This window comes from Lycium ferocissimum, chromosome 8, assembly GCF_029784015.1.
Source record: "Lycium ferocissimum isolate CSIRO_LF1 chromosome 8, AGI_CSIRO_Lferr_CH_V1, whole genome shotgun sequence".
Classification (NCBI taxonomy): Eukaryota; Viridiplantae; Streptophyta; class Magnoliopsida; order Solanales; family Solanaceae; genus Lycium; species Lycium ferocissimum.
Genome location: NC_081349.1, coordinates 24878948 through 24905445, shown reverse-complemented (window position 1 = coordinate 24905445; position 26498 = coordinate 24878948). Strand labels below are relative to the sequence as shown.

The following is a 26498-nucleotide window of genomic DNA, read 5'->3' as shown; positions in this document are numbered from 1 at the left end:
AGAAATGGAAGGACAAGGAACTACAAAAATAATACTGCGACTATTAGTATGAAAGGATAACACATCGGGTTGGTGTATCAAATCCATAATTATATGCCATATGTTTTTTCCATATGATGTTTTATTTAATCATTGTTAATGGATATATAAAGTTCATATATATACCTAAATTATTTACTATCTAATTATGACAAATTAATATAGATTAAAGCACAGATCGGGTCCAAATATGTTTTTTAATTCTTAATGGGATTGTTAATCCTTCACTTAAATTTGATTTTTCTTTGTTACAACGTGCAAGCTTGTTGCCTAATATGTCGGGACTCGGAGATTCTTTTTTGTCTTTGATGACTTGGTCAACTTGATAATGTCTTAGTTGTAACGCACAACCACACAAAACACAACACCTCATCCTATTTGACTTATTGCTTTTGTTTGAAATTTCTATGTACAGACACACCTCATTTGTCTTTTGACTTCAATGCTTCCAATTACTCCTTTTTTAAAAGAATATAATTAATCTTGGAAGTCATAATCACCAACTGTAATCGTAAGGATCAATGCTTTAAGCAAAGGTCTTATCCCACGTTTACTTTTTGGACATTTTTTACCCAATAACCAGCCCACTAGAAGAAGAATTTCAACTTTTGTTCTCAACGAATTTTAACTTTAACCTATATTCTGTCAATGCTTTAGTGGGAATCTGCAGCTTTTTTCTTTTCTTTTCCTAATTTGAATTTAGTAGGAGCTTAGATTGATGATAATTCATGATCCTGATTTAGTATTGTCCTAATTCAAACCTTTTGGTAGTTAATCATTCTGAAACTGGAATAAATTAGTATTTGATTAGCAAACATATCAACACCAAGTGCCTGTCCGTAAAAAGAAAGAAAAAGAAAGCGCTTTCCGTCTTTTTACTAATCTCTTTATTTCTCTTTATTTTTGTCTTCTTTTTTGTATAAGTTAAAGTGCTTTTCTGGGTTTTTTTGTTTTGTTTTTGTTACAGCATATTCTAACTGAGAATGACCGGGCGGTATTGCATACCATCAAATATCCTTTTAACAACTCGAAATTTGAGAAATATATTTTAAGAATTTTTCAACTTTGTAATCAAATTTCAACTTTATTTTCATGTTTGAATACTTTTTACTTTCAATTACACTTTTCACCTTCAACTTCAAATCTTAGTAGGTGTTTGGCCATGAAAATCAAATTTTTTTCAAATTTAAAATTTTAAAGATGGAGTTATATTTTATTATAATTTTTGTACACAATATTAGGTTATTTGAATGTGACGAAAGTGAAAATAAAATTTTAAGTGTTTCCCAAATTTCGAGTACAACTTCAAATAAATTGAAAAAAAAAACTGGGAAAAAGTGAAAATTTCTCATGCCCAAACGGATCCTCATTTTCTTTCAAATCTCCACCAAACATATACCAAATATCTATCTAGCTGTCAACTTATAATTAGGTAAAACCGACTTCTGAATGGTAGTACAAAACAAGAAATATTCCAAGGTAAAAATCTAAGAAAGATAATAACCTTTAAAAGCAGAATGAACAAAAATCATAGTCCAACAGCCCATTTCCAACCAATAATTTACGGTCCTTCGCGTAGCCAACAAGCAAAGCATCATCATATTACACCACAACATCAGCATTTAACCGACTAAATGAAAGTGATGCAAGAAAAATCAAATCGACATACGCAATTATACAACAGAATAATCATATATCATATAGCCGTAAAAAGGATATTTATATTTCATATATTTACAAAAGTGAATCGACTACAACGATGACTCCACTCAACAACTAAAGGTTTTTTCCTTTTTCTAAGACAAAATCTCTTCGTCATAGCTGCCCATATTGACATTTCTTAACCACCCCAAAATGGACACAAATCCTAAAAATTTCCTCCACCAAGTCTAAACTTCATACTTACTTACAACCACCATTTCAAGAGGGCTTTTTCCCTCATGACCCACCTAATTTTATCTCATAATTATTTACTTACTTGGGTTAATAACAACACAACTCTCATTTTACTTAAGACACCAAGACACACCGTAGTACTACTACTAATTACAGACCCTTTAAACATATTTACATTAGGTAAAAGGGTGTTTTCTCATTTCCTCAGGTTGTTGATGAAAATGTTCAAAATTCCTGTTTTTTTCCTCCTGCTGCTGCTAAAACCAAAGGTTGATTTGATTACTCTCCTTCGTGTAACAACTTCAAATTACCTCTATATTTACTTTTCTCTTGAGTGTTGAAAATGGACTTCAAGGGTTCGATTAAGCCAGGGCAGGGATGCTGCAGTTACGACGATCCCTGTCGAGGCAATCAAAGCCCTCAACTCTAACAGCCGGATTGTTGCCAAAATTCGCCCTCACGCATCCGCCTTTCCTGGCGGATGCAGATGGGGACGAAGCCATTCCGGACGGTATAGGAATTGCCCGTGGTGAAACTGGGGTGACCTTCTCATCCCCAAATCGTGCATCTTGAATTAATGGGTTAGATACTCTGCTCGGCGGTGACCCACAAAAAAATGGGGGCGACGAGGCTACCTGTGCAGCAGATGATTGATCCGCACCACCACCACCCTGTAACAATTTTCAGAACCAATAATCAACATATGTTCCATATAAAGTTAGCTGATTGTAAATAACTCATAAGTTTTAATAGTTGAAAAGCATTTTTGTAAGTTAATCAAAACCAATAAAACACTGATTTGCTTTTCTTTGGGCTGAGAGTCTACCGGAAACAACCTCTCTACCTCCCGAGGGGGGTAAGATCTGCATAGACTCTACCATCCCCAGATCCCACATGTATTTTGTTGATCAAAATGAATAAACATATGTCAATTCATTCTAAGCCACTCAATTACAGAGTAAGATGAAAATCACCAATCTAACACCGTAAACTGACAAGTACATGGTGCCCACACACTTGGACAAAAGCCCTTTACCATTTTTCCATTCATTTTTTTAATTTTTTTCCCCTTCATTTTTGTCAAATAGATGGACTCCACATCCCCAAACTACCATTATATTACACAAATAATTGAAAAGCAATTAACAAACCTACCTTTGCGAGGATGATATCCAATAGATCAGCACCAGCTCTTGAATCACATAGCTCTTGTTGATGGCTGTTGAACAAAGAACAAAAAAGATCAATAAAAAATAGAATCATAAACAAATAAAAAGCCTTCAGAAGAACTCGTTGATTAAGGGGTCGTTCGGCTCATGGGATAAGCTGGGATATCCTAAATTAAGTTCGAGATTAAATTTAATACTTTGTTTGGTTGAAATTACAACATAATCCATGATAAATTTATCCCTTCAACCACACAGTATAAATTGGATCCCAAACTTAATCATGGAATATCCCACACCTTACTTCATCAAACTTGGTGTTATTTTAACCCACAGGGTAGGCGGAACAAATTAGTCCAAAGATTATAATCCCTGAATAACTTAAGAGCCTGTTTGGATGTGCTTATAACTTATGGCTCATAAACCAAAAGTCATAAGTTTCGGCACACTTTCCTATCCTACCCAAACACTACAAAAGTATTTAAAAGCATCTAAAATAAGTTCCATCCAAACAGGCTCTTAGACCGCGAACCAAACGACCCCTAAAAGTAATTCGGGATAGAGATGTTATTACCTAACATGCCATCTGAGAGGTCGAATAGGTTCGTTTATGGTAGCGTTTAAAAGGCCGAGACGTCGAGGCTTAGGGCAAACAAGAGCATCCTTTTTATTATCAGAAATTGAACTCCGCCTATCTTCACAAGCAGCAAAAGCACCTTGTTGAATTGCACAGTGATTCATCTTCTTTCTACCTTGATAATATTATAAAATATAATTGAAAAGAAAAAAACGCCTGTTTCTGAAAAAAAAAAAAAAAAAAAAGGAGGTTAGATCAGATAAATTTCTTATAGATCTGAAGAAAAAATTTACAGATTTATAAATCATGTCTCTAGCTTAATAATAATAAGATCTAATTGTTTCAAAAAAAAAAAATTGAAATTCTAAGTAAGAGCTCATAGAATTGTTTTTACAGATCTGAAGTAATAGAGACTTAACGAAAATTAAAATACTAATTATAAATTCTATAGTACGTAATATTTGAAGAAACTTTACAGATCTGAAGTAATAGAGAAATTAAAATACTAATAATAAAAAGAACATACTAACTATAAATTTCATTAATACGAATTATTTGAAGTTTTTATTTTTTATTTTTTTATTTTTATACAGATCTGGACAAATAATTAAAGGAATCGTGAGACGGAGTCACGGAGATACTGAAGTGAAGGTTTTTTAACCTTTTCGTTGAAACAACGAAGAAAAATCCAGCAAAAATAGAAATTAAAGGAAAAATCAAAGATATTTTGAAACATGTGATTAATTAATTAATTGATACTTCAAAAGAAGATCAAAATCGCAAAAAAAGCCTAAAATTCATGTATAAACGAGTTTTGAGAAGTAATTCAAAATTTTGAGGATGAATTAGAGATGTATTCAACTGGAAAATCATAAATCTTCTTAATTTCTTCACAGATCTACGCTTACTCTTTGATTTTTTCAATTTAACAAATCAAGCCTAGAAAGCAATTTCCACAAAAAAAAAAAAATTACTGCGATAAAAATCAATACACTCGCAGCTAAATTATTTGGATTTACTTCGGAAAACAGCTCAAACTATTTAATTTTCCCTTTTTTTTACTAGTATTTGTCAAGCAATATTTGCTCCGGTTTTTTTTTTTTTTTTTATTTTTTTTTTGTAAAAACGCGTCAACCACATGAAAAGCAATTTCTTCAGCAAAATCATAAAAAAACTCATAAAATCTTCAAACAAATAACATCAGCTAAATATTTGAATTTACTTCGGAAAAACAGCTCAAATTATTCAATTTTCCAAATATTTTACAAGCAATTTTTGCATCAAAACAGAAACTCGATTTTTTTTTCGTAAAAACGCATACAACACATGAAAAGCAATTTCTTCAGCAAAATCATAAATAATAAAAATAAACATAAAAAACTCATAAAATCTTCAAATAAGATTTTAAAAAATTGCAAAAAAAAAAACAGCTTAGAAAAACAAATATTCAAATTAACGAAACTGAATAATTTCAAAGAGAGAGAAACTTACTTGAGCGAGCTATACAGAAAAGTGAAAAAATTTTGGTTCCTCTAAAAAGAGGATTTTCAAAGAAGAATTAATTACTGTATTTTAATTAAAGAGAGATAAAGAAGAAACGGTCAGTCTTTTAGACAAGAGTAACGAAGGATAATAAGGAAGGGTTCCTTCACTTTATATACACATGAAAGATAGAGAGAGAGAAAAATATCCTTAACTTTTTTAATATTAATTTTACTTTCTTTTATTATTAAAGAAAAAAAGAAGCGTATGGGGAGGCAAGATCTGCAACACCTGCAAAATGTTTTTAAAAAGGAAATAAAGATAGAGTAAAAAAAAAAAAATATGATTTTTTATTTAATATAATATTTTAATGGGTCATGCAGGCGGTGCCTCCCACAAGAAATCTCATCGTGTTTCGTACACACTCCTAACCTAAAAAATTTATTTTGTTTTTCATTTATTCTTATCGACTTAAATTTTGGTAAAACTTAAAAAGAGGTTATTAAAATGTGTGTTTTTAGCCTTACAAATATGTCGTGTTTAGACTTTTCTCGGATTATTGACCCTTAAATATGAAGTAATAACACAAAATTAACATAATATATGAGTAATCAAGTATTGAAATGGTTAATAATTATGATAAAAGTAAAAGTGCACGTTTGACTAAAAGATTAATTATGTTTAATCAAGCTGGTCACGGTTTAGATAGGATGGCTGTATTTTTGTGTGGTTCGATTAAATAAGGGTATGTCCCATCATTTTTTATTTTTGGTGTACTCGTTTTTTGTTTGAGTAATAATTGAGAACAACTTTTCAAAACCAAGAAAAATTGATTAATTATATGTCATTAATTAAATTTATTGATATTTAAGGAATTAAAAATAGAGAGTTGCTAAATTATCACATTAATTTGATCCAAATTTAGCAACATCGATGTAAAAATCACCATAACTTTTATTATTCTTATTTTAAATTAAAATAAACGTTGAAAAGAAAAGATAGAAATGACATTAAGTAAACATAAATTATTAAATTTGACCTAAATAATTATATGAATTTACCCTATTTGGATTAGAGTGGCCAAAATAGTGTGGTAAAAAGATCTTATTGTTAAAAATATATCTCTAGTTATCAACCTTTTAGCTAACTGGTTCTTAGTCCTAACTTCAATTCTAACCGCCAACGGGTACCTAAGCTTTGTACTCTCTGTCAGAGGAACCCACGTGGCATGTCTTACGACGCCGTTTTATGGCCGGCAGTTCGTTTTGGCAAAACCGGCATTGAAATTGAGGCTTTTATTTGGCCAAATTTATTAGGACTATGCAAGGAACAGAATAAATAAAAATATGACAACTAAACATAGGATTTTTAACGTGTTTATGATCTCGGCAATCGGATCATCTTTTCTAAGAATCACTTTACCTTTAACGTGAGACCCCAATATTCAATATCAGCTAAGAAATTAAAAAAAAAAAAAAAAAAAAAAACTACTCCAATTTTTTCTTAATTTGTGACTTAAACTAAAAATCAATAATTGTATATGTCTATTTAAAAAAGTTGTGCTAAAATAATATGCGGCAGAATAAATGATTACATGGTTGGATCCACTAAACAATCGTGTAAATGATTTTGTTTTATCTAGAAAAAAGATGAAGTACAGCTTAATCAGTTGAAATAGCCTACAATAACGAAATGGTAAAACTCAATTGGACGGCACAATGGAACTATCCAGCTATTTAACTCGGAAGATCTAACAAAATCCAAACTGTTTTAGACCGACTTTTTGAAGTAATAATTGAAAAGCTAGTACGTCCTCTTTTTTTGTTTTCCCCATTTTCACTTCAGTAAATTTTTGTAATTTTTTTTTTATCACCATCCCCTAATTATCAGTATGGCAGTTAGGTGTTCTTAAATGAGAGTGGTTTTTCAAAATAGATGATTGTGTGTAGATGATTGTGTGTTACCCCTTTTATTGTTTTTGTACATTCGATTACGTTAGGTCGAAGTTATAGTTAAAGCGCATGAGACTTTACCGTCTTGATACTTCGCATCATCATAGAAAATTGGGAAAATGTGCAAATATATTGCTCAGCTTTGCGATTTAGAGCAAATATAACCCCTTATAAAAGTGGTATAAATATATCCTTGACGTTATAGAATGGTGCATATATCCTTTTTGCTACGGATTTTTTTTTAAAAATCATTTAGTTTATTATTAATTAAAAAAATATCATGCGGCTTTAATAAAAAGTCTACCTATTTTTTTTAGTAGACATATTTTTCTAAAGCAGTATGATAATTTTTTTCTGGTGGGTCGGGTCTGGTTCATATAAAAAAATGGGTAGTCCCTTTTTTTTTTAAAGCCATGAAGATATTTTTTTAAATGAACCAGACCCGATCCATCAGAAAAAAAATTATCATATGGTGTTAGAAAAATATGTCTATACCAAAAAAATGTGTAGACTTTTTTTTTTTTTAAAGCCACATGTCCTTTTTTTAAAAATTAAAAGATAATTTAAATGATTTTGAAAAAAAAAATTAGCGAAAAGCAGATATTTGCACTATTTATGTAAGAAGCAGTATATTTTTGTAATTTTAGGCATTATGGTTATATATACATTACTTTTTTAACATGAGGTATGTTTGCTCTAAATCGCAAGGTTGAGGAGTTATTTTTTAATTTCATCGGGGGTTCATATCGGAGACAAGAAGACAATCATTACACTATTCGGGCAGGTCGCTACTTATGAGACAAGAAATATCGGTCCCTTAGGATAATTGGAGTTTAGCCCCTGTGTAGTCAATTGACATAATTACTTTGGGTATGCATCGTCTAGAGTTCATCAAAGAGAAAAATATTCTTTATCAAATTTTGTGATTCTGAAATAAAACATTTATTTCACTTGAAATATTCCCGAAAGCTTTGTATTTGCAATTTTTGATAAGCAATTTATAAATACTGAAGTTTACCATTTGAAATGCTGAAGTAATATTTGATGCTCAAACCAACATGTTTCCAAAATTTAGAATTTTCTTTATTCTTATCTGAGTAGTTGAATCAGCTTAAATACCAAATTTTTAATTTAAATCAACACGAGTCAGGAGAAAAACAAAATTGCAACACAAACATTTGCTGATTAAAATAAATACTACTTTAAGTAGTTCAGTAGTAATAAAGTCACATCACTTACTTTTGAACATTTACATATGGAAACAAGTAATCACTCCCATTACGTCATTAATATAATGACAAAAATATCCTTCCTTTGCTAACACCGCAAGAAGTAATTAAAGACAACCTTCCCTTTCACTTTTTTCCCCTTTCATACTCAAAACCAGGTCAGATAATATCAAAAGAGCAATGAAAAAGCTTTCTCAAACTTCCATTTGGAGACTAGTAGGTCATAATGGATTAAATTAGAGTGATGTGGAAATTCTCTTTCTATACCAAAGAAAGTAGGAAAAAAAATATTCCCTTCATTTGAGTGTATGGATACACTTTCTTTTTAATCTGTTTAAAAAAAAATACATATTTCTAAATTTGAAAATAATAAATTATATTTCTTATTTTACTTTTAATGAAAATCTTTTATAACCACACAAATGTTATGACATATTTCAAATATCACGTGTTTCAAACATTTTATAGCAACACAAAATATATATATATATATATATATATATATATATATATATATATATATATATATATATATATCTTAAATTTCGTGCTCGTTTACATCATAACAGTGAGGGTACTTATTTTTGCATGCGTTTATTTGAAAATTAATCTAAATAAGCATTTTTTGTCCAAGTCTAAATAAGCCCATCCTTCCAAAACGCAACAATTTTTTCCAAATTTGACTTGAAAAGAAGTCCCATTCCACCACACATATTCATCCTGTTGTCTAAATCATATATAAATATTTTGAGATAATATTCTCATTTACTTACCAAATACCAAAAGATAAATATTTCGTCCATCGCGAATTAAAGTTTTCATTTCTCGAGATTCAATATGTGAACCTTGACGAATATTTTAAAATGTATTTTTTAATCATATTGATATAAAAAATTTGTAACTTATACTTGTTATAATACTTCATGTATAGTATTTAGATATCTAAATTTTAATTTTAAAATACCGAATTAATCTAATCCAATTTAATTTCGAAATTGGTCAAATTAACTTTCCCCAAAAAAAAGAGTAACATTTATTTTGAGACGGAGAAAGTAATTTCTTACTTTTTTTTCCTTAAAAATCATTTTCCTTCGTACCGTACACACTAAATGCACAATCTAACAGCATGAATCTACAAGAAGAGTATAAATTTTCCCGTTGAAAGCCCTCTCAACATGGCGGAACAGACAGTATAATGTATTAGAATATGTATGAATTCACTTCTCAATTCAGCAATTTCATATTTGCATTATGGCTTTGGCTTTCCGTCCATCGAAAAGATCTTTTTGCAAGTACAAATGATTTGGTCAATTTTGAGAAACCAAAATTCACTGCACATAAAACAATTGAAAGATCACCATCAAAATCTCTTTCCTAGCACTCTTGTATAAGGCAAGACTTTTCCCTATTAATGTCAAAAACGGAATGGATAAACGCAGAATTTTCTAAAAAAGAAAAGATCGTCCACTTTGAGACTTGGGATCTCAGCATAAAATGTGAAGGCTGAAAAATCGTTTCGTTGAGGGTTGATTTGTGCAAAGGATTTACTGATCATTTATATGATCCTTTTGAGGATCATCATCTTTCAAAATTAAAGGACGTAATTTAGAAACATAATTTTATAGTTGGTGCGGGGGTGATAATACTTTGAGATTCCAAGCCGGGCATGTGTTCCTAACGTGGAAGGATTTACGGATCTAATTATGACCGAAAAGCACAATTCAAGATATTTCGTGCATCCAAAGTTCACCAAAATGTGTCACAACTTGATAGAAGTTACTAGTGGAAGAACAAAATGTAACATATCACCAAGTTCTTAGCAAAATGCTTTTAATGTCAACAAATGAAAGCTGAATATCAAATGTCTAATAGTCAAGACTCAGAAAATAGAAATTTCTTTTCTTTTCACTCGTCGTTTCGTATTTGTATTGGGGCTCCAACTAATTCAGTTTAGGGTCGCATAAACATGAAAGTGCTTTCTAACAAGATTCTTTTAATATCCAAAGCTTAAACTCAAAACCCATAGTTAAGGATAAAGAGATCTTATCCGTCTCACCGCGATCCAGTGGGTACATAAAAATCTCATAGTGAAAGTTAATGATGAAGATATGTATTTAATTTGGAAGTAGGTTAACTTACTCATATAGTAAGCATAATCCAATTTAGGCGAGTGTTAAATAAAATGAAAAGGGATTTAACTAAGAAAATAATAAAATTAGGAACAAATTATTTCTGCTGCTAAACAACAAAAAGTTTCTCGTTAGTTCCATTAATAGCAAATTAGCGATAGGTTATTAAAAGATTGTGTTAGCTTCAAACTATTTAACAACAAATCCTGTTAGCTAATTTTTTCCAAAATGATACGCTTGACCGTACTTCTCTCCGCGTTCTTCCCAGTTTTGAGTTTACTTTATTAAATCTTGGATATTTTGTTTAAAGGATTATGGAACTTAGGTGTAATTATCATAAAAAATATGTAGTGCATCGATTGTGGCTGCTCTTTTGTTAATCAGAATTTTAGATTCGAGTTTTGGATCTGACAAAATTCTTGACAGAAAACGCTTCCTCCGATTGTCCTTACGCAGAGCGAATTCGAATTTAATCAAACTCCAACGCCAATATCAGACATCAAGTGGAAAAAAAAAAAAAAGCTTAGGTGTATTGATGAAAGAAGAAATAAAGAAGGATCACGTGGAAGGGCATAAGTGGGATCAGGAAAGAACATGTTTGGTGCTGTACGCTGTTTTTCTTTCCTCTTTCTATTTCTGTGTACGCCGTTGGATTTGCCACGTTTCGATTTCTCCACTTCTTAGATTTACGATAAACTGACCACTCCCTTTAATTCCAATCTTTTATCTCAATCTTCTTTTTCCTTTTAATTTTTTCTTTTTTGCAACTCTAGTCTTTCGTCTATCTTTTTTCCCTTTGGGAAAAAGGTTTAAATTAACAATTAAATTTTGCGAAAAAATTCAAATTTACTCCCTGTTAATTAATTGAGGTCAAACATATTCTCACCATTAAAAGATTAGTTTAAATATACCTTTATCTACTCACAGTAAAAACTTTTTGGCACATGAAACTCTTTTATAAGGAAAATGATTAAATTTATTCTTGAACTAGGTAAAAGCATATCCTGACAATTAATATTCAAAAGCAAATTTGACCTATTTCCCTTATAACAAAAAGTCTCATATGTTGGATAGATTTCACTCATAGTAAATTAAGACATATTTGGACTAATTTTATAATGTCAAGAGTATATTTGAAACAAACTCCTAATGGAGGATAAATTTGAAATATTTCTCAAAGTTTAGGGCAAGTTAAACCTTTTCACTTTATCTTTCTGTCCACACGTCTCACTTTTTTCTTAAGTATTTAACGGTTTTAGAATATATACCCCTTTAGGCTTAATGGTATTATATATGTCATGCACATATGAAATTTAAGATTATAATTTTCTTTTTTATATTTAAAAATTGATATCCAATCAAACTACAACGCTCAAAACTTCTCATTATATTTGCTTCGGTGGCACTTGTGCTTGCTTTTTCTTCTAACGCCTCTCGTCTCTTACCTTATCAAAATCTTTTTAACTCTTTTAAAATGACTTTACAAAATTATCTAATCTTTTTAACAAAAAGAAAAAAGGTATAATGGAAATATTTCCAATTAGTTAAGTCATAAATAGAACGTCAATGCTAAAGGGTTCAAATACAAAAAAATTTAGTACTTTAAACTGATTTATTTGCACTAACATCGACAAAAATAACTTGTTAAAGGAATTATATTTCGTTTTAGCTTTCATGATGGAAGTGTAGGACCAGCGGCAATACTACTCGAGGTAATTAGTTGTTGAAAAGAATAATAGAGTAGTAAATAGTAACCCCATGGAACATTCATTTGGTTAATTATTTCTTCTTTTTAATGGGACAGTGAAGAGAATTATTATGCTACCAGTTGATTCAATTTAATTGACCATTAACTTTAGTGTAGTGCTGTTTACAACTGTCTTTGTACTTGAAATGAACAACAAATTCAAATAAATTTGGTTATTGAAAATTTTGAATATTAAAAGTTGCTAAAACTGTGAGGCAAGTTGGCAAATTATTCAACTTATTGTGTGATTGTATCTACATTATACATAAACTACATAATGTTTATTCAATTCCTACACCGTGCAATTATATATAAGCCTATATCATTATGTCTAATTAAATCTAGCAGAGATCTAACATGTTTGGGACCTGTTATAGGAATTGCCTGATTTAATGGAATTTGGTTTAGATCTAAACATAAAAAGATAATCAAGTTTTCCATAGTACGTGAAGCCATGTTTATGGTAGAGAATTATTAATTAATCATTTATATGAATTAGAAATTAGCTGATAGCGCACAAACATCAAAGAAAATTTGGAAGTCAAAATAAAATTTTAAATTCGCGGAGTCTAACTCTGCACAAATTTTAAATTAGGAAAGAATTTGACCTATTTTTTCTTTGTAGATTCGTGGAAGGTGATGTTGGGGAAATCTACATAAATAACCTCTCCAATGATTTAACTGTATTATGAACAAGTAGCAATTTAAATAATTATGATACGAAATAAAAATAACAAGTTCATTTTTGGCAAATCTTGCTAAAACGAGTTATATTCAATTTATTAACTCAAAAAGAAACAATTTTTTAGACGAATCCCACTTTAACGCTTACTCTCATGTGTGATGTCCCATGTATTTCAAGAACTTCCTACATTTCTGATTTGCATTGAAAATGTAAAAAACCTAGTTAAATAAATTAAAAAAAACAGCTTGGGCTTTTTAAAAACTTTTAAATATTTTTTTATAAAAATTTCTCCAAAATGTCCAAAGACAAAAAATCCAAAATTCCCGCCACCAAAAGGTGTAGTAAGGTGGATGTGATTCTGTTATCCTTAATTAAATGATTTGTATTTGAGCCCTAAGAACAAATAAATTCCTAGTAGGGATTGTCTCCTCTTTAATGGCGTGTTCTACGTGACGTAAAAGTGAAATAATTAAGCCGATGTGTTTCAACATCAGATGGTTAAACAAAAAGAAAATTTTACACTGCATAACAACACAACAAAGACCACAGGAAAAATAACCTTTATCTTTACTTTTACAAATTTAGCAAATATGTACTTCATAACCAATGTCTAACTAGTGTACAATCAATGTGTACAGTAGTGTACACTTGATATACACACGAAAGTTACAAATTATTACGGCTTGTCAAGTGAATTTTTTTTTCGACTGGTTGACTAAAAATGTTAAAATAACTTTATAATATTCCCCTATTCGCATAAAGTTAAAACAACTTGTTCTAATTATGTCCTAGCACCTCGAATATAATATAAATAGCTTAGAAGAGGCAACATACTGAGTTTTAATGAGGAATGGGACCCCATAATGAAGTATTTTGGAAGCAAATCAGAATGAGATTTATGGGGAGCCCCCAAAAAGCTTAAAGAACATGTTCTGTTGCCTTTTATCATTTTGATGGAAAAGTATAGTACAAATGGCAGCAAACAAGAAGAAGAAGATATAGAAACCTAGTCATCATTCTTAGCAAATTGCATTTTCCAGCACTCATTTTTGGTGCTTGTGGTGTGTGTGGACCTCTCTTAAATCTTGGAATTTAAGCACACCTCTCCGTGCTATGGGGCCATCACCACATAGTGGTCCATGGGATCTGCCTTCCGATTGTAACTGCTTAGTTAGGGCTCATTTATTTACATTTAATATGGATATTATTTTTAACTATTCAGATTTCAATTTTAAGTTTTTTTTTTTTTTTTTTAGGTCTGAATCTGAATCATTAATTGTGTTTAAATTTTTAATGTTATAATTATTTAGCAATTCTGAATGATTAAGATATGTAATAAAGTCTTGATATCCTTTAGATGTTTATTCTAAGATTTATACAAAAGATGACAGTTCACCAATTCCGGCCATTCATCGTTACCACTATCACCTACCATTGCCAATTACTGTCGCCACCGGCCACCATTATCAACAACTCTCGTAGCCGCCCACAATAAACAACTACCACTCTTCAACAACCATCATCATTGTCTATTACTATAATCAACTGTCACCACCACTAGCCACCATTTACAATCATCAGCATCAATCACTATTATCATAAATACCACCAATTACTACCGTCAATCACCACCACCAATAGGTATCACTATCATCTACCATAACTATCGATCGATCGACACCACCAACTATCACAATCAACCATTATTGTAGCCAACACACCACTAGCTACTAGCACAAAACGACCATTACCAACATCTTCCCTTTTCGGCACCTCAACCACCACTACTAGTCATCACCACCACAAACCGTCATGTAATTTTAAAAAAATATTGTGTTGATATAGTATTAGACTAATTTAGTATTTTATTAAACTTTGTATTTATTATTTTTAAACGAAGAAATTTTTTATACATTCCGATGTTGAAAAAAATAAGTAGTCTTAATTATTTAGTATTCAAATCTTAATACACCACTTAATATTCAGTTGTGTATTCAGATCCTAAAATTTAAATCTTAAAACATATCTTAATATTCAGATTTATATCTAGATTCAAACGTCTTAATCTTAATAAAAACAAATGAGGCCTTAATCACTTTTTGTCCATCTCACTTTATGTGAATTTGTTTTATTAATTGAGCGTAAAGTTAAAAAATTAAAGAATACTTTTGATATGTAAGGTAACTATGTATATGCAAATTATCAAACTATTCAATTTTTTCTTTTAAATAAGCGATGGTGAGAGTACAGTATTTTTTTTTCATCTTCTCCTTAAAAAGATCTACAACTTTTGGAATTAATGCAAACTTAGTAAAGATAGCGCATGATAGAGAAAAAGACCCGTATATGTGATATCTACATAATTCAAAAATATGTTTTAATCGTACGTTAATTTTGAATGTATCGCTTTTATAGGAGTACTATTGCCGCTGTAATTTCTTTCTTTTTCTATCCAAAGAGAGTGGAATCCTTAAGGGGCTGTGAGCGAGCAATGAATCAGGCATCAATTTCATTTTCAGCCCTAGCGGTAAGAGTCCTTCGGATATTGAATGAACTGGTCAACTCGGTCTATGTAAATATGAAGTAACGCCTATCTTCTACTACTGTTGTTGTGTCGCTGCTAACTTTGACTTGTTTTTTATTTATTTTTATTTGGTACATTGATGTCGTGAGTTGAATTTAAATGGTGTAGCATGGTTAATAACTTACTTTTCACTTTTATTTGATATGATGATGACATAAGTTGAACTTAAATAGAGTAACATGCTTAGTAACTTATTTTTCACTTTTATTTTTATTTGCCAGTGACATAAGTTGATAAATAAAGTAACATGGTCAATGAGGACGAGGATTCGTATAGTTGTCGTTGAAGAGTCCGGAGCCTAAAGGGTATAAAAATACACGGTCTTTACCAAAAGGGGCTGGCAAAAAATTAATATACCAAAACGGGTATATCGTGGATCAGCCCACGATATACCCCAAATTTTTTTTCCGTGTCTGACAATTCAACGAAAAACAAACAAAAAAAATTATTGTATAACGTGGACTGATCCACGTTATACAATATAAATTGTATAACGTGGATCAGTCCACGTTATACAAGTTATAATTGTATAACGTGGATCAGTCCACGTTATACAATTATAACTTGTATAACGTGGATCAGTCCACGTTATACAATTATAACTTGTATAGTGGACTGATCCGAATGAACTCACTCATTCTACCCTAATATTATACAATTAATGCATGTTTGTTTTTTAATATCAGATGGGTGAAGTGGGAGAACAGTCTGATGGTACATAATATTCTTTGATTTCCTTTGCTTTTTTCCTCCTTTGTATAACGTGGATATTTTTTTCATACTCGGTAAGACGTTGCCTAGATTTAAATCATTTTCGGTTATGTTTTTAATAAAAAAAATTATTGATTTTTTTAATTTTTAAAGCATGATTAACTCAAATAAACATTTTAACACATGCAAATAATTAAATGTGTTATATATGCAAACAGAAATAAAAAATTAAATATAAGTTAAATAAACGTCACACATTAACTGAGTAGTAAATGTTAAATTACATACTAACTATTAAACGGCACAAGACATGTTATATATTCTTGGAAGAGTACATAAGGAAACAACAATCGTACAAGTTAAGAAAAAAACATAAAAACCAACAAGCAACAATAACTACTGATTTCTGTCGGGGCAGCGATTCTTGTTATGACCTGTTTGTTTGCACGTAGGTAAGGGCGATTCTTGTTATGACCTGTTTGTTTGCACGTAGGTAAGGGCGGAAATATAGTGTTTGTTTGCACGTACTACACTACACTATATTTCCGCCCTTACCTACGTGCAAACAAACAGGTCATAACAAGAATCGCCTCTTACCTACGTGCAAACAAACAAACAGTCATAATCAAGAATCATTTTAAATCGTAGTTATTGTTGCTTGTGGTTTTTATGTTTTTTTCTTTTTTAACTTGTACGATTGTTGTTTCCTTATGTACTCTTCCAAGAATATATAACATGTCTTGTGCCGTTTAATAGTTAGTATGTAATTTAACATTTACTACTCGCTTAATGTGTGACGTTTATTTAACTTATATTTAATTTTTATTTCGTTATATATATAACACATTTAATTATTTGCATGTGTTAAAATGTTTATTTGAGTTAATCATGCTTTAAAAATTAAAAAAATCAATAATTTTTTTTATTAAAAACATAACCGAAAATGATTTAAATCTAGTAACGTCTTACCGAGTATGAAAAAAATATCCACGTTATACAAAGGAGGAAAAAAAGCAAAGGAAATCAAAGAATATTATGTACCATCAGACTGTTCTCCCACTTCACCCATCTGATATTAAAAAACAAACATGCATTAATTGTATAATATTAGGGTAGAATGAGTGAGTTCATTCGGATCTCAAACTATACAAGTTATGAATAGATAACGTGGACTGATCCACGTTATATAATTATAACTTGTATAACGTGGACTGATCCACGTTATACAATTTATATTGTATAACGTGGATCAGTCCACGTTATACAATAATTTTTTTTTTTTTTGTTTTTCGTTGAATTGTGACACGGAAAAATTTTTTTGGGGTATATCGTGGGCTGATCCACGATATACCCGTTCTGGTATATTAATTTTTTGCCAGCCCCTTTTGGTAAAGACCGTGTATTTTTATACCCTTTAGGCTCCGGACTCTGTCGTTGAATGTTATTTTATTGACAACTACACTACTGGTAATTGAAAAAGATGGTGAACTATTTTAACCGGTCAAACTACATTAGAAGTGTATTAGTAACTTTTTTGCACTGTTGGTATCTATAGTAAGTCAAATACACTAGTATATTACTGTTTCCTAAAATTTATATTTACTACTGTTAAGCTCGTGGCTAAGCAAATGGGACTTATTGATAAGGTTTGGAATTCAATTCTTATTTATATTACGTTTGAATTTTCTTCCTCATGTAATCTCAACGTGGACGGTTTGTTTTTGAACTGTCAATCTAATCTAGTAGAAAAAAAAATTGCCAAGAAGCTTAAATTTTATTTTGGTGGTTTCTTTCATGTTTCATTTTTAAATGTTAAGTCATTATCATGTTATCTTCAACGATAAACCATGCATGTCACACTTAATGCCAACCAAAAAAGAAAAAAGAGAAACACAATGTAAATTTGTCCTATTATGTCACTTAACCCCAGCCAAATTATGATTAAATAAAATCTAAGTTTAGTCTTTAAGCTTCACAAAAGAAGGAAGTGAGATGATCTGGATAATTTTGAAAATTAAGAAAATATATCAAAATATCTTCTATATGAAATCCAAAAAATTTGAAATAAAGAAATAAGTAAAGCTCAAGCTGTTAGTATCAACTATAACTTTCTTTCCACTAGAAAACTGCTACTATTAATCATAAAACTAAAGATTGCATAATAGAGTTTTTTAAAGTAAATATCGGAAGTGCATAACAAGTGTATAATAATGTATGGTCAATGTATAATATAGACACACTAATCATACACAGATTTCACTGGCTAAAATCTATAAAAAAAAGAAAAATTAGAATTATTTTAAGTTATAGACTTTGTTGGGCTGCTATCTAGGATAAAAATCTCAAAAAAAATATGGAGTAACATAGAACTTAAAATTATTTTTTATACCTATTCAACAGACTCTTGACAAAAAGAAAATTCCAATGATTAATAAAGAAAGAGAGTATGATGATAAAAGGAGCCATTTTTGTCTGGCCCTTTGCTGGTTTGATTAGGTGAGGGAAAGGACATAGCCTAGTAATGATCACATGCCATTGCCTTTGAGTCATGCTTAATTTCCTTAACAAGGCAAACATAAAGTTTGGCTCCCTTTTTTTCCCCCTTATTGTTAGGTTAAAAAAAGTCTAATTAAATGTGCAATTTTCAATTCCTATTCATTTATTAAAGTTAGATGAGGCTATCAAAGTTTGGCCACTACAAATTTATGTCCTTTATAAATCTTTTGGTGGGCATGACTATAATGTCCTAACTCCTAACAACCTTTCTTCTAGTGTAGGGCAAAGAGAAAAACAAAATAATTGAAACTAAAACACATCATCCAATGACATGATGTAAGATAATCTTGTTGCTTTAAAGACAATTTACATCTTAAGAGTCACGTACAATCCCTCTAAAAAAGCCCTCCATCACCATTCTACGGCTAAAACCTTCATTATTCGAGATCATTATTTTACAATATGTTGTTGGACTAAGAAATTTATCTCACGTGAAATTACCATTTAGTGGTGTAAGATCGACAAGATGACTTTAAGTGCTGCTGAGCATCTTTGCCCATGGAGAATGCTGATGGTCATAAATCCACTGCAAAATATGAACTAGAAGAATTTCGAAAAGACTGTCTATTCACAAACATATAAAAACAAATTTTTCTTGTAGTTCTATTTTGTGCTCTTCTATTCAGAAAGGCTTGTTGAAAATCTTGGTCGGGTTGTAGGAGTTTTTTCAAGGAGAGGTTAAAAGATAGTAGTAGTAAATTATGCATCAATAGTTTTCAATTGACCCCACCTTGAGTTAGTGTTATTCTTGGGGTTCTGTTATTTCCTCCAGATGCATGAACTAATTAGCCTTTTGTCCAAATGGTATTTAGGCTGCATCAAGAACCAATTTTTGGTAATAGAAGGATCAGGAGGAATGAAAATTTATTTGTCCTATCTCATTTAAGAACAATTGCTTTCTAGTTTAGAGACGTTCTATCAATTGGTATTCAAAGTAAATCTAAAAATTAAGGCATGTGCATTGCATCTAAGCAAAGATAATATATTAAAAACAATAGGAAAATGAAAGTTGTGACAGCAACAGTCAGAAAACTACTTCTATTTTTAATACTGTTAAATTATTATATTCCCAAAGTTTGAAAGGTTGCATTTTCACCAGTACCTATCATCTGGACCGGTACCTATCATCTGGACCATGCCAACACTGAATAAAACAAATAATCATTACTCTCTCCAGATTAAAAAAAAAGAAATTAATTTAAATTTTTTTTTTTTTGAATAAAAAAAAAGTCCGCTTAGTAAATCAAGAAAGAACTAACCTTTTTTTTTTCTTCCATATTTGCCCTTATTAAGTGTTATAAGATCAAATCCCAATGCCTATTTAATTAGGGATAGTTTAGTCAAATTATCTATTTTTGTCTAGGAATTAGAATTTTAAGGGCGCTGTAAAATGCAGTTTAACTTTTTTTTGATCTGGAGGGAGTATTTTTTTTGTAATAATATTATCCAATCAGTTTAACTGCATCTCGACCATACCATCTCCTTAATTAGGATGGGATTCCAACTCAGCACCTTGAGTGGGATTTTAAGAACAATTCCTCTTTGAAGAGCAAACTACGATGGAAGTTGAAAGCTATGTTCGGAGGTGGGTTGTGGGGAGTTACTGTCCATCGTTGGCCTCTATGGTAGAATCAAGCGCGGGACCTAAGAGGCGGTGATTTATACGCAGTTGATGTCATTAGTTCGAGTCCGCTCATCTCCAATTCATGAAGTTATTATACAAATCTTTCTGATAGCACCCATTTTTTTTCCTCGATTTGGTAGTTCCATCTATAATTTATCATTCATGAAAGTTAATAGGATATCCATTTAGCAACACCATAGGATAGCTATACATGATATTAATAAATACTTCTCAACAGCAAATGTATTGGATAACTCTGCTCGCCAAGATATAGGTAGATGAGAGGAAATCGACGCGTAATTTTTTTGCCCTGGGTTTTGGTTTGCACCCATTTCAGTGAGCACTAGGTCATACTGTTGAATGCTTGAATAAAACAAATTATCATAGTCCGATACCGGAATAAAAGCAATAGAGTAGAACACATTTTGGAAACCTTAAAGAGAAAAGAATCCAAAACCTTTTGAATGTTGCTTTACAACCCCTTTCTGGGGTGACAACTTAAACAAAAATTGTGTGGCTGACAAAAGTTTTGACTTAAGCAGAAGAGGGGTTAGCTAAGTCAGATGCAGCTGCTCTTTTCTTTGCAAAAAATATTCCTCAGCTCTGGCAAGGTTCTTAGCAACTGATGGTTTTACCCATTTCTTTCTACCTGGTAGAACAGTCGAGGAAAAACCAGCAGCCTCTAATTTCTCTTTTGCTGCTGACGAAAAGGCGCGGGCCTTAAAGTTGAGTTTCACGCTTAGCTCGCCATCGCCTAAGATCTGCAAACGGACATAAACCGGATATATTATAGAAGTTATTAGATATCAGTTATATTGCTCGGACTCTCTAAAAATCATGCCCCACCGTTGTCTGGTCCTCCAAAAGTGCACTACTTTTGGAGGATCCAATAGGCACCTAGCGACATTTTTTAAGAATCGAAAGCAACGTAGCTCATAGGCGATAGAACTATAGTGTCATTCGACTTACGGAAACTATGTTATACAACCTACAAATCATCATAGTTTGTTATTTAATCTCTTTTTAGGTGAAACATAGGGGTTCAGGGAGTTGAATTGATAAGAGCACTTTCGGATTTATGCATGGTTGGTCATCACTTGGACATGAAACCAAATTCTTGCATGAAGGAGCTGAGATATCCAGACAATTTCTATAACCATATTCCATTTTATATATTCGGGAGCCAGGAGGAAGTACACATCGATGAGTTAAAACTAGGAAACTAAATTGACTAATTTAGCTGGCAGCCAATGTAAGAGATGCCCATACACATGCTGTGTCCTGAGAAGAAGTACATACTTATCACTTCAGTAGTTTCGACCAATATTATTACTCCATTACATGTCAACTTTAATCATGTGAACTAAAACCTCATGCATTCATATATTGCTCGAAATGAAGTTCTACCAGCAATTAGTCTATACGTGAGTAGTTTCGACCAATATTATTACCTCATTTAGATGTCTAAGTAATCATATGAACTAAAAAGTAAAACCTCGAGCATTCACAAATTCCCTGAAAATGAAGTAAAACCTTGGTGTAAGATAGACAAGAAGACTTTTAAGTGCTCCTGAGCATCTTTGCCCATGGAGAATGCTGATGGTCATAAATCCACTGGAATTATGAACTAGAAGATTTTCGAAAAGACTGTCTATTCACAAACATATAAAAAGAAATTTTTCTTGTAGTTCTATTTTGTGCTCTTCTAATTCAGAAAGACTTGTTGAAAATCTTGGTCGGGTTGTAGGAGTTTTTTCAAGGTGAGGCTAAAAGATAGTAGTAGTAAATTATGCATCAATAGTTTTCTATTAACCCCACCTTGAGTTAGTGTTATTCTTGGGGTTCTGTTATTTCCTCTAGATGCATGAACTAATTAGCCTTTTGTGCAGATGGTATTTGGTCAGCATCAAGAACCTAATAGATAATATAAAGATCAGGAGAAATGATAATTTATTTGTCCTTTCTCATTTAAGAACAATTGTTTGCTAAATTAGAGGCGTTCTATCAATTGGTATTCAAAGTAAATCTAAAAATTAAGGTATGTGCATTGCATCTAAGCAAGATAATATTTAAAAGAGAAAAGACATAAAATGCTCCCTTAACTTGCATCGAAAATTCACTTTAACAATTAAATTTTACTGGCAATTCTTCCCCCCCCCCCCCCCTCCTCCAAAACTAATTTGAAGTGAAATTAATACCGCCTTAACAGGTGACATGGCAAGAAAGTGTGATTAATTTCTCAAAAGCGCGTGGGAGGGGGAAAAACACAAAAAAAAATCAACCTAGTTGTACATATGTCCTCTTCTAATTGGATGATAATTTATTATACTTAATTATACCTTTTTAATATTTCATTTTTCCTTGAAATTTGAATCCCATGATTAGGTTAATGACCTTCGTCTTCTCAAGCTGGTCAAGTCTCCAGAATATCGGCACTCAAGTCGATGAAGGTAAGAAGTTTAGGTAGTCTAAAAAATTCTTTAAATCTTTTTAATGTGGCTTTTTGAGAACGGATGTAATGTAAGTTATAAAGTGGTGGATACATGTCCAGTTGGCTAGTAACTGTAACTTTCACAGAGGCTTTTTATTAGTTTTCTTCATAATTCATAAAACATTTAAAATCAAATTTATGTTTTGTTGTTGGGTCAATTCGTTGATGTGGTTTGGGATGTGGACCGGTGGAGGTTGTTGTTACGGCGGGGAAGTGGTGGGGATGCTAGCGGTAGATTGAGGTGAAAGGAGATAAAAGGAAAAGATTTTTTTTTTTTTTTTAAGAAAAAGATTAGAGCCTTCCACTCTCTAAGGAATTTCAATGGTGGGTTGAGGGGTTTTATTAATTTTATAATTGTTTTTTTAGTTTGGACGAAATTATTTAGAAAAAAAGCTCATGAAATGACATGGACGAACCACAAGGCGAGTGGCTCAACAACATCATGCTTTCAACTGGTCTGGACAAAGGCGGGTTGAGTATAATTCGCATATAAGTTATTTAGGGAGGTAAAGAATTACCAGTACAATTTAATTGCTAAAGTGAGTTTTCGGTGCAGGTTAAGGGGAGATTTTATGTCTTTTCTCTAGAAACTATAACAAGAAACTAATGAGCAATAATCTCACTGTAGGGATCGAGTAGTTCAGTTGGTTGGTTACATGAACGTTCACTTTGTTTGTGAGGGTTTGAATTCCCACATTGTAATCCCTTTCCCATTTCCCCTTCCCTATCCCTATGTAATAAATTAAGAAAAAGCAATAATCTCACTTTACAAATGGCCATTGAGATTTGGTGGTGCAATTGTTAGAAATACATCTTTACCCCATAGTGACTAGTCAGGATATCAATGTATTGAGAAAGTACTCCACACGCCTCAAGCATTTTTTTCCCTGCTTTCTTTGTTTTTGCATAATCTTCTTTCTTTCTCTTATCATTTTTTTCTAACAGGTTGTACTTTTAATTGACAAAACTACTATCTGTGATTTGATTTATTTCTTGAAACTACAACTGAAGTTTCAATGAGAACAAAAAGGAGATTTTTTTCCTAGCAGAAACCTTGTTATGTAACTTGAGATTTTCTGCTTCTAGTCTTGTACAATTCTTTATGCGTTCTCCCTGCAGTTTTACAACAGAGATGTGTTTCTTGAATAATTCCAGTAGACAGCCTAAGAGCTCACCATCCACTGAATTTTACTCTCTTTTCGCATGAAGAAATTCAAGCTTTTGCATTAGAGGCAACAACAACCACAACATACCCAGTGAAATCCCACATCTGGGAAAGAGTACAGTGTACACAGACCTTACCTCTACTTTGGGAGGCAGAGAGGTTGTTCCCGATAGACCATCGGCATAAGGACAAATAGTGCAAAGCAGTATGGAAAAGAAATAACGAGCGCGAATAAACCATACCAGAATACTATTTAAAAATAGATCATGTGTGGACGAATACATGAAACATGCTTAATTCTCGCAATCCAGCAAAATACAAGTTCTTTAAGAAAAAATAAGCAAATGAAAAGGCATTTATTGAGCCTTTCCGAAAGTTCCGAATTGCACTCTTAGACTCACTTTGAACAAGTACAATTTTTTTAGCACAACATGTAGAATGACTCTGTCTAACATTATCGGTTGCAATAGCATACCAGCCTGTCTTAGCCGCAAAAAAGGTATAGATTTTTCTTGACTTTGTTAATCTGAACTCTCCATCTTCATTGTCAAACTCTCTGGGTTCTCAATAATCTTCGAAAATGTTTGAAGGAATGCAGACAAGTCCGCGCCATAAACAATTCGGTGATCTGCTGTAACGTTTACCTGTAAAATATCCAAAACATTTTCGGGGTCGTTTGGTAGAGGGTATAAGGCAGGATATACCGGTACTAAATTTTTGGGTTAAATTTGTACCACGTTTGGTTTGAGTTATTAATTAGTCCCGGTATAAATATCATTGGACAGCTGGTACAACTAATACCGGTATTAATAATCTTGGGATAACTTTTCTAAATGACCATCTTACCCCTTAACCACAATTCCTGCACAGTTTCTGCATTTTCTGCATAGTTTCTGCACTCATTTTTGCACAATTTCTGCATTTTTTGGCTTCATTTTTTGTATTTTTTGCATTCGTTTTTGCATTTTTCTGCATAATTTCTGCACTCTTTTTTGCACAATTTCTGCATTTTTTGCATAGTACTCATTTTTGCGCAATTTCTGCACAGTTTCTGCATTTTTTGGCTTCAGTTTTTGCATTTTTAAGCAGTTGTTTTTACATTTTTCTGCACAGTTTCTGCATAGTTTCTGGCTTTCGGCCCACTTTTTTGCATTTCTCTACACATTTCCAGCATTTTTCTGCATAAGTTTTGTACTACTTATGCAGAGTTTTGGATTAAAATTATCCCTTATCTATGGGAGTAGATTCATTTTGGTCCCTCAAATATTACCCTGAGCATATTTGGTCCCTTACCTATGGGAGTAGGTTCATGTTGGTCCCTTAAATATAACGCTAAGCATATTTAATGTCACGACCCGACTTGAGGGCCGCGACGGGCACTCGGTGCTATCCCACGCGGGCACCCTTGACATACTTATACTTCACATTCTAAGTGAGCCACATCATTACATCATACTTTTCGTTCGTCATCATTCTAAGCTCATCGGGCAATAACATATTTATATCATCAACAACATCTATGCCCATATACAGGTACATGCGCCGACAAGGCGAACAAAATAACATCCCAAATATAGGCCGACAAGGCCGAACATATCTAACCATATACACAATGTCTACGAGCCTCTAAGAAGGGTACATCATATCATGTCATATGGGCGGGACAGGACCCCGCCGTGCCCATGAATATATACACAAAAGAATATATATACCAAAAGCTGCAGCTCCGAATGAAATGGAGCTCTGCTATGTAGTCCCTGAGATAGTACAGCTATGGATCAAATCTGTCTCCCTGGCCACCTGCGGGCATGACGCAGCGTCCACAAACAAAAGGACGTCAGTACGAAGAATGTACTGAGTATGTAAAGCATGATCAATATCAATATGGGAGCATAAAGGATAACATCTGAAATAATACAGCTGGGAGATAATAGCATCATCATTGTCCTTCAGCACACTTACCTGCTTTCCATAGGGACGTTCTAGTTCTATTTCACCCTCGTGTGCATACATTTGTATTCTTGCTCATTTACCTTTCTGTATCTACTTTCATGTTCGTATTCATGTCCCCTTTCATATTCATGCTCATATCATATACATTGCATATTTATAGCCCACTTGGCATACAGAATCTTAACATAGTCGTACTCATAAAGATGTAATATACATAGCATAATCGTACTCATATAGATGTCATACATATAGTATTTATATAGCCTACCCGACCACGAAGGTTCGAGGTTTTTTTTTTTTTTTTTTTTTTTTTTACGTACCCGGCCCTACCAAGGCTCAGTGCCTGGCCCTACCAAGGCTCAGGGTTATTATTGTTATTCGTACCCAACTGCAGTGGTGCGCGCGCGTCGTTATATAAGGATATACATGTTTACTATATTCTACCCGGCCATATAAGCTCGGGGTTCACAACTCTCTGGGCATTATAATATACTATACATTTACTATTCACC

At 32.1% G+C, this 26498-nt stretch overlaps 2 protein-coding genes across 3 annotated transcripts in view; both read right to left on the bottom strand.

Moving 5' to 3' along the window:
* Positions 1–26498, bottom strand: part of LOC132067679 (3-isopropylmalate dehydratase large subunit, chloroplastic-like) — an 85195-nt gene that overhangs the window by 25633 nt on the left and 33064 nt on the right. The window contains exon 1 of one of the 2 annotated variants that reach the window (XM_059460979.1): positions 18502–18515. The exons of the other annotated variant lie outside the window; for it this stretch is intronic. The gene's annotated coding sequence lies outside the window, so the exon portion shown is untranslated. Of the gene's footprint in view, positions 1–18501; positions 18516–26498 lie in introns of those variants that run through there. 2 annotated transcript variants of the gene reach the window in all.
* LOC132067678 (uncharacterized) lies at positions 1741–5320 on the bottom strand. Its single transcript, XM_059460977.1, has 4 exons — positions 5170–5320; positions 3676–3900; positions 3091–3154; positions 1741–2606 (listed from the first exon to the last, which is right to left on the bottom strand). The coding sequence occupies exons 2-4, from the start codon at positions 3840–3842 to the stop codon at positions 2298–2300; spliced, it is 540 nt and encodes a 179-aa protein (XP_059316960.1). The 5' UTR covers positions 3843–3900; positions 5170–5320; the 3' UTR covers positions 1741–2297.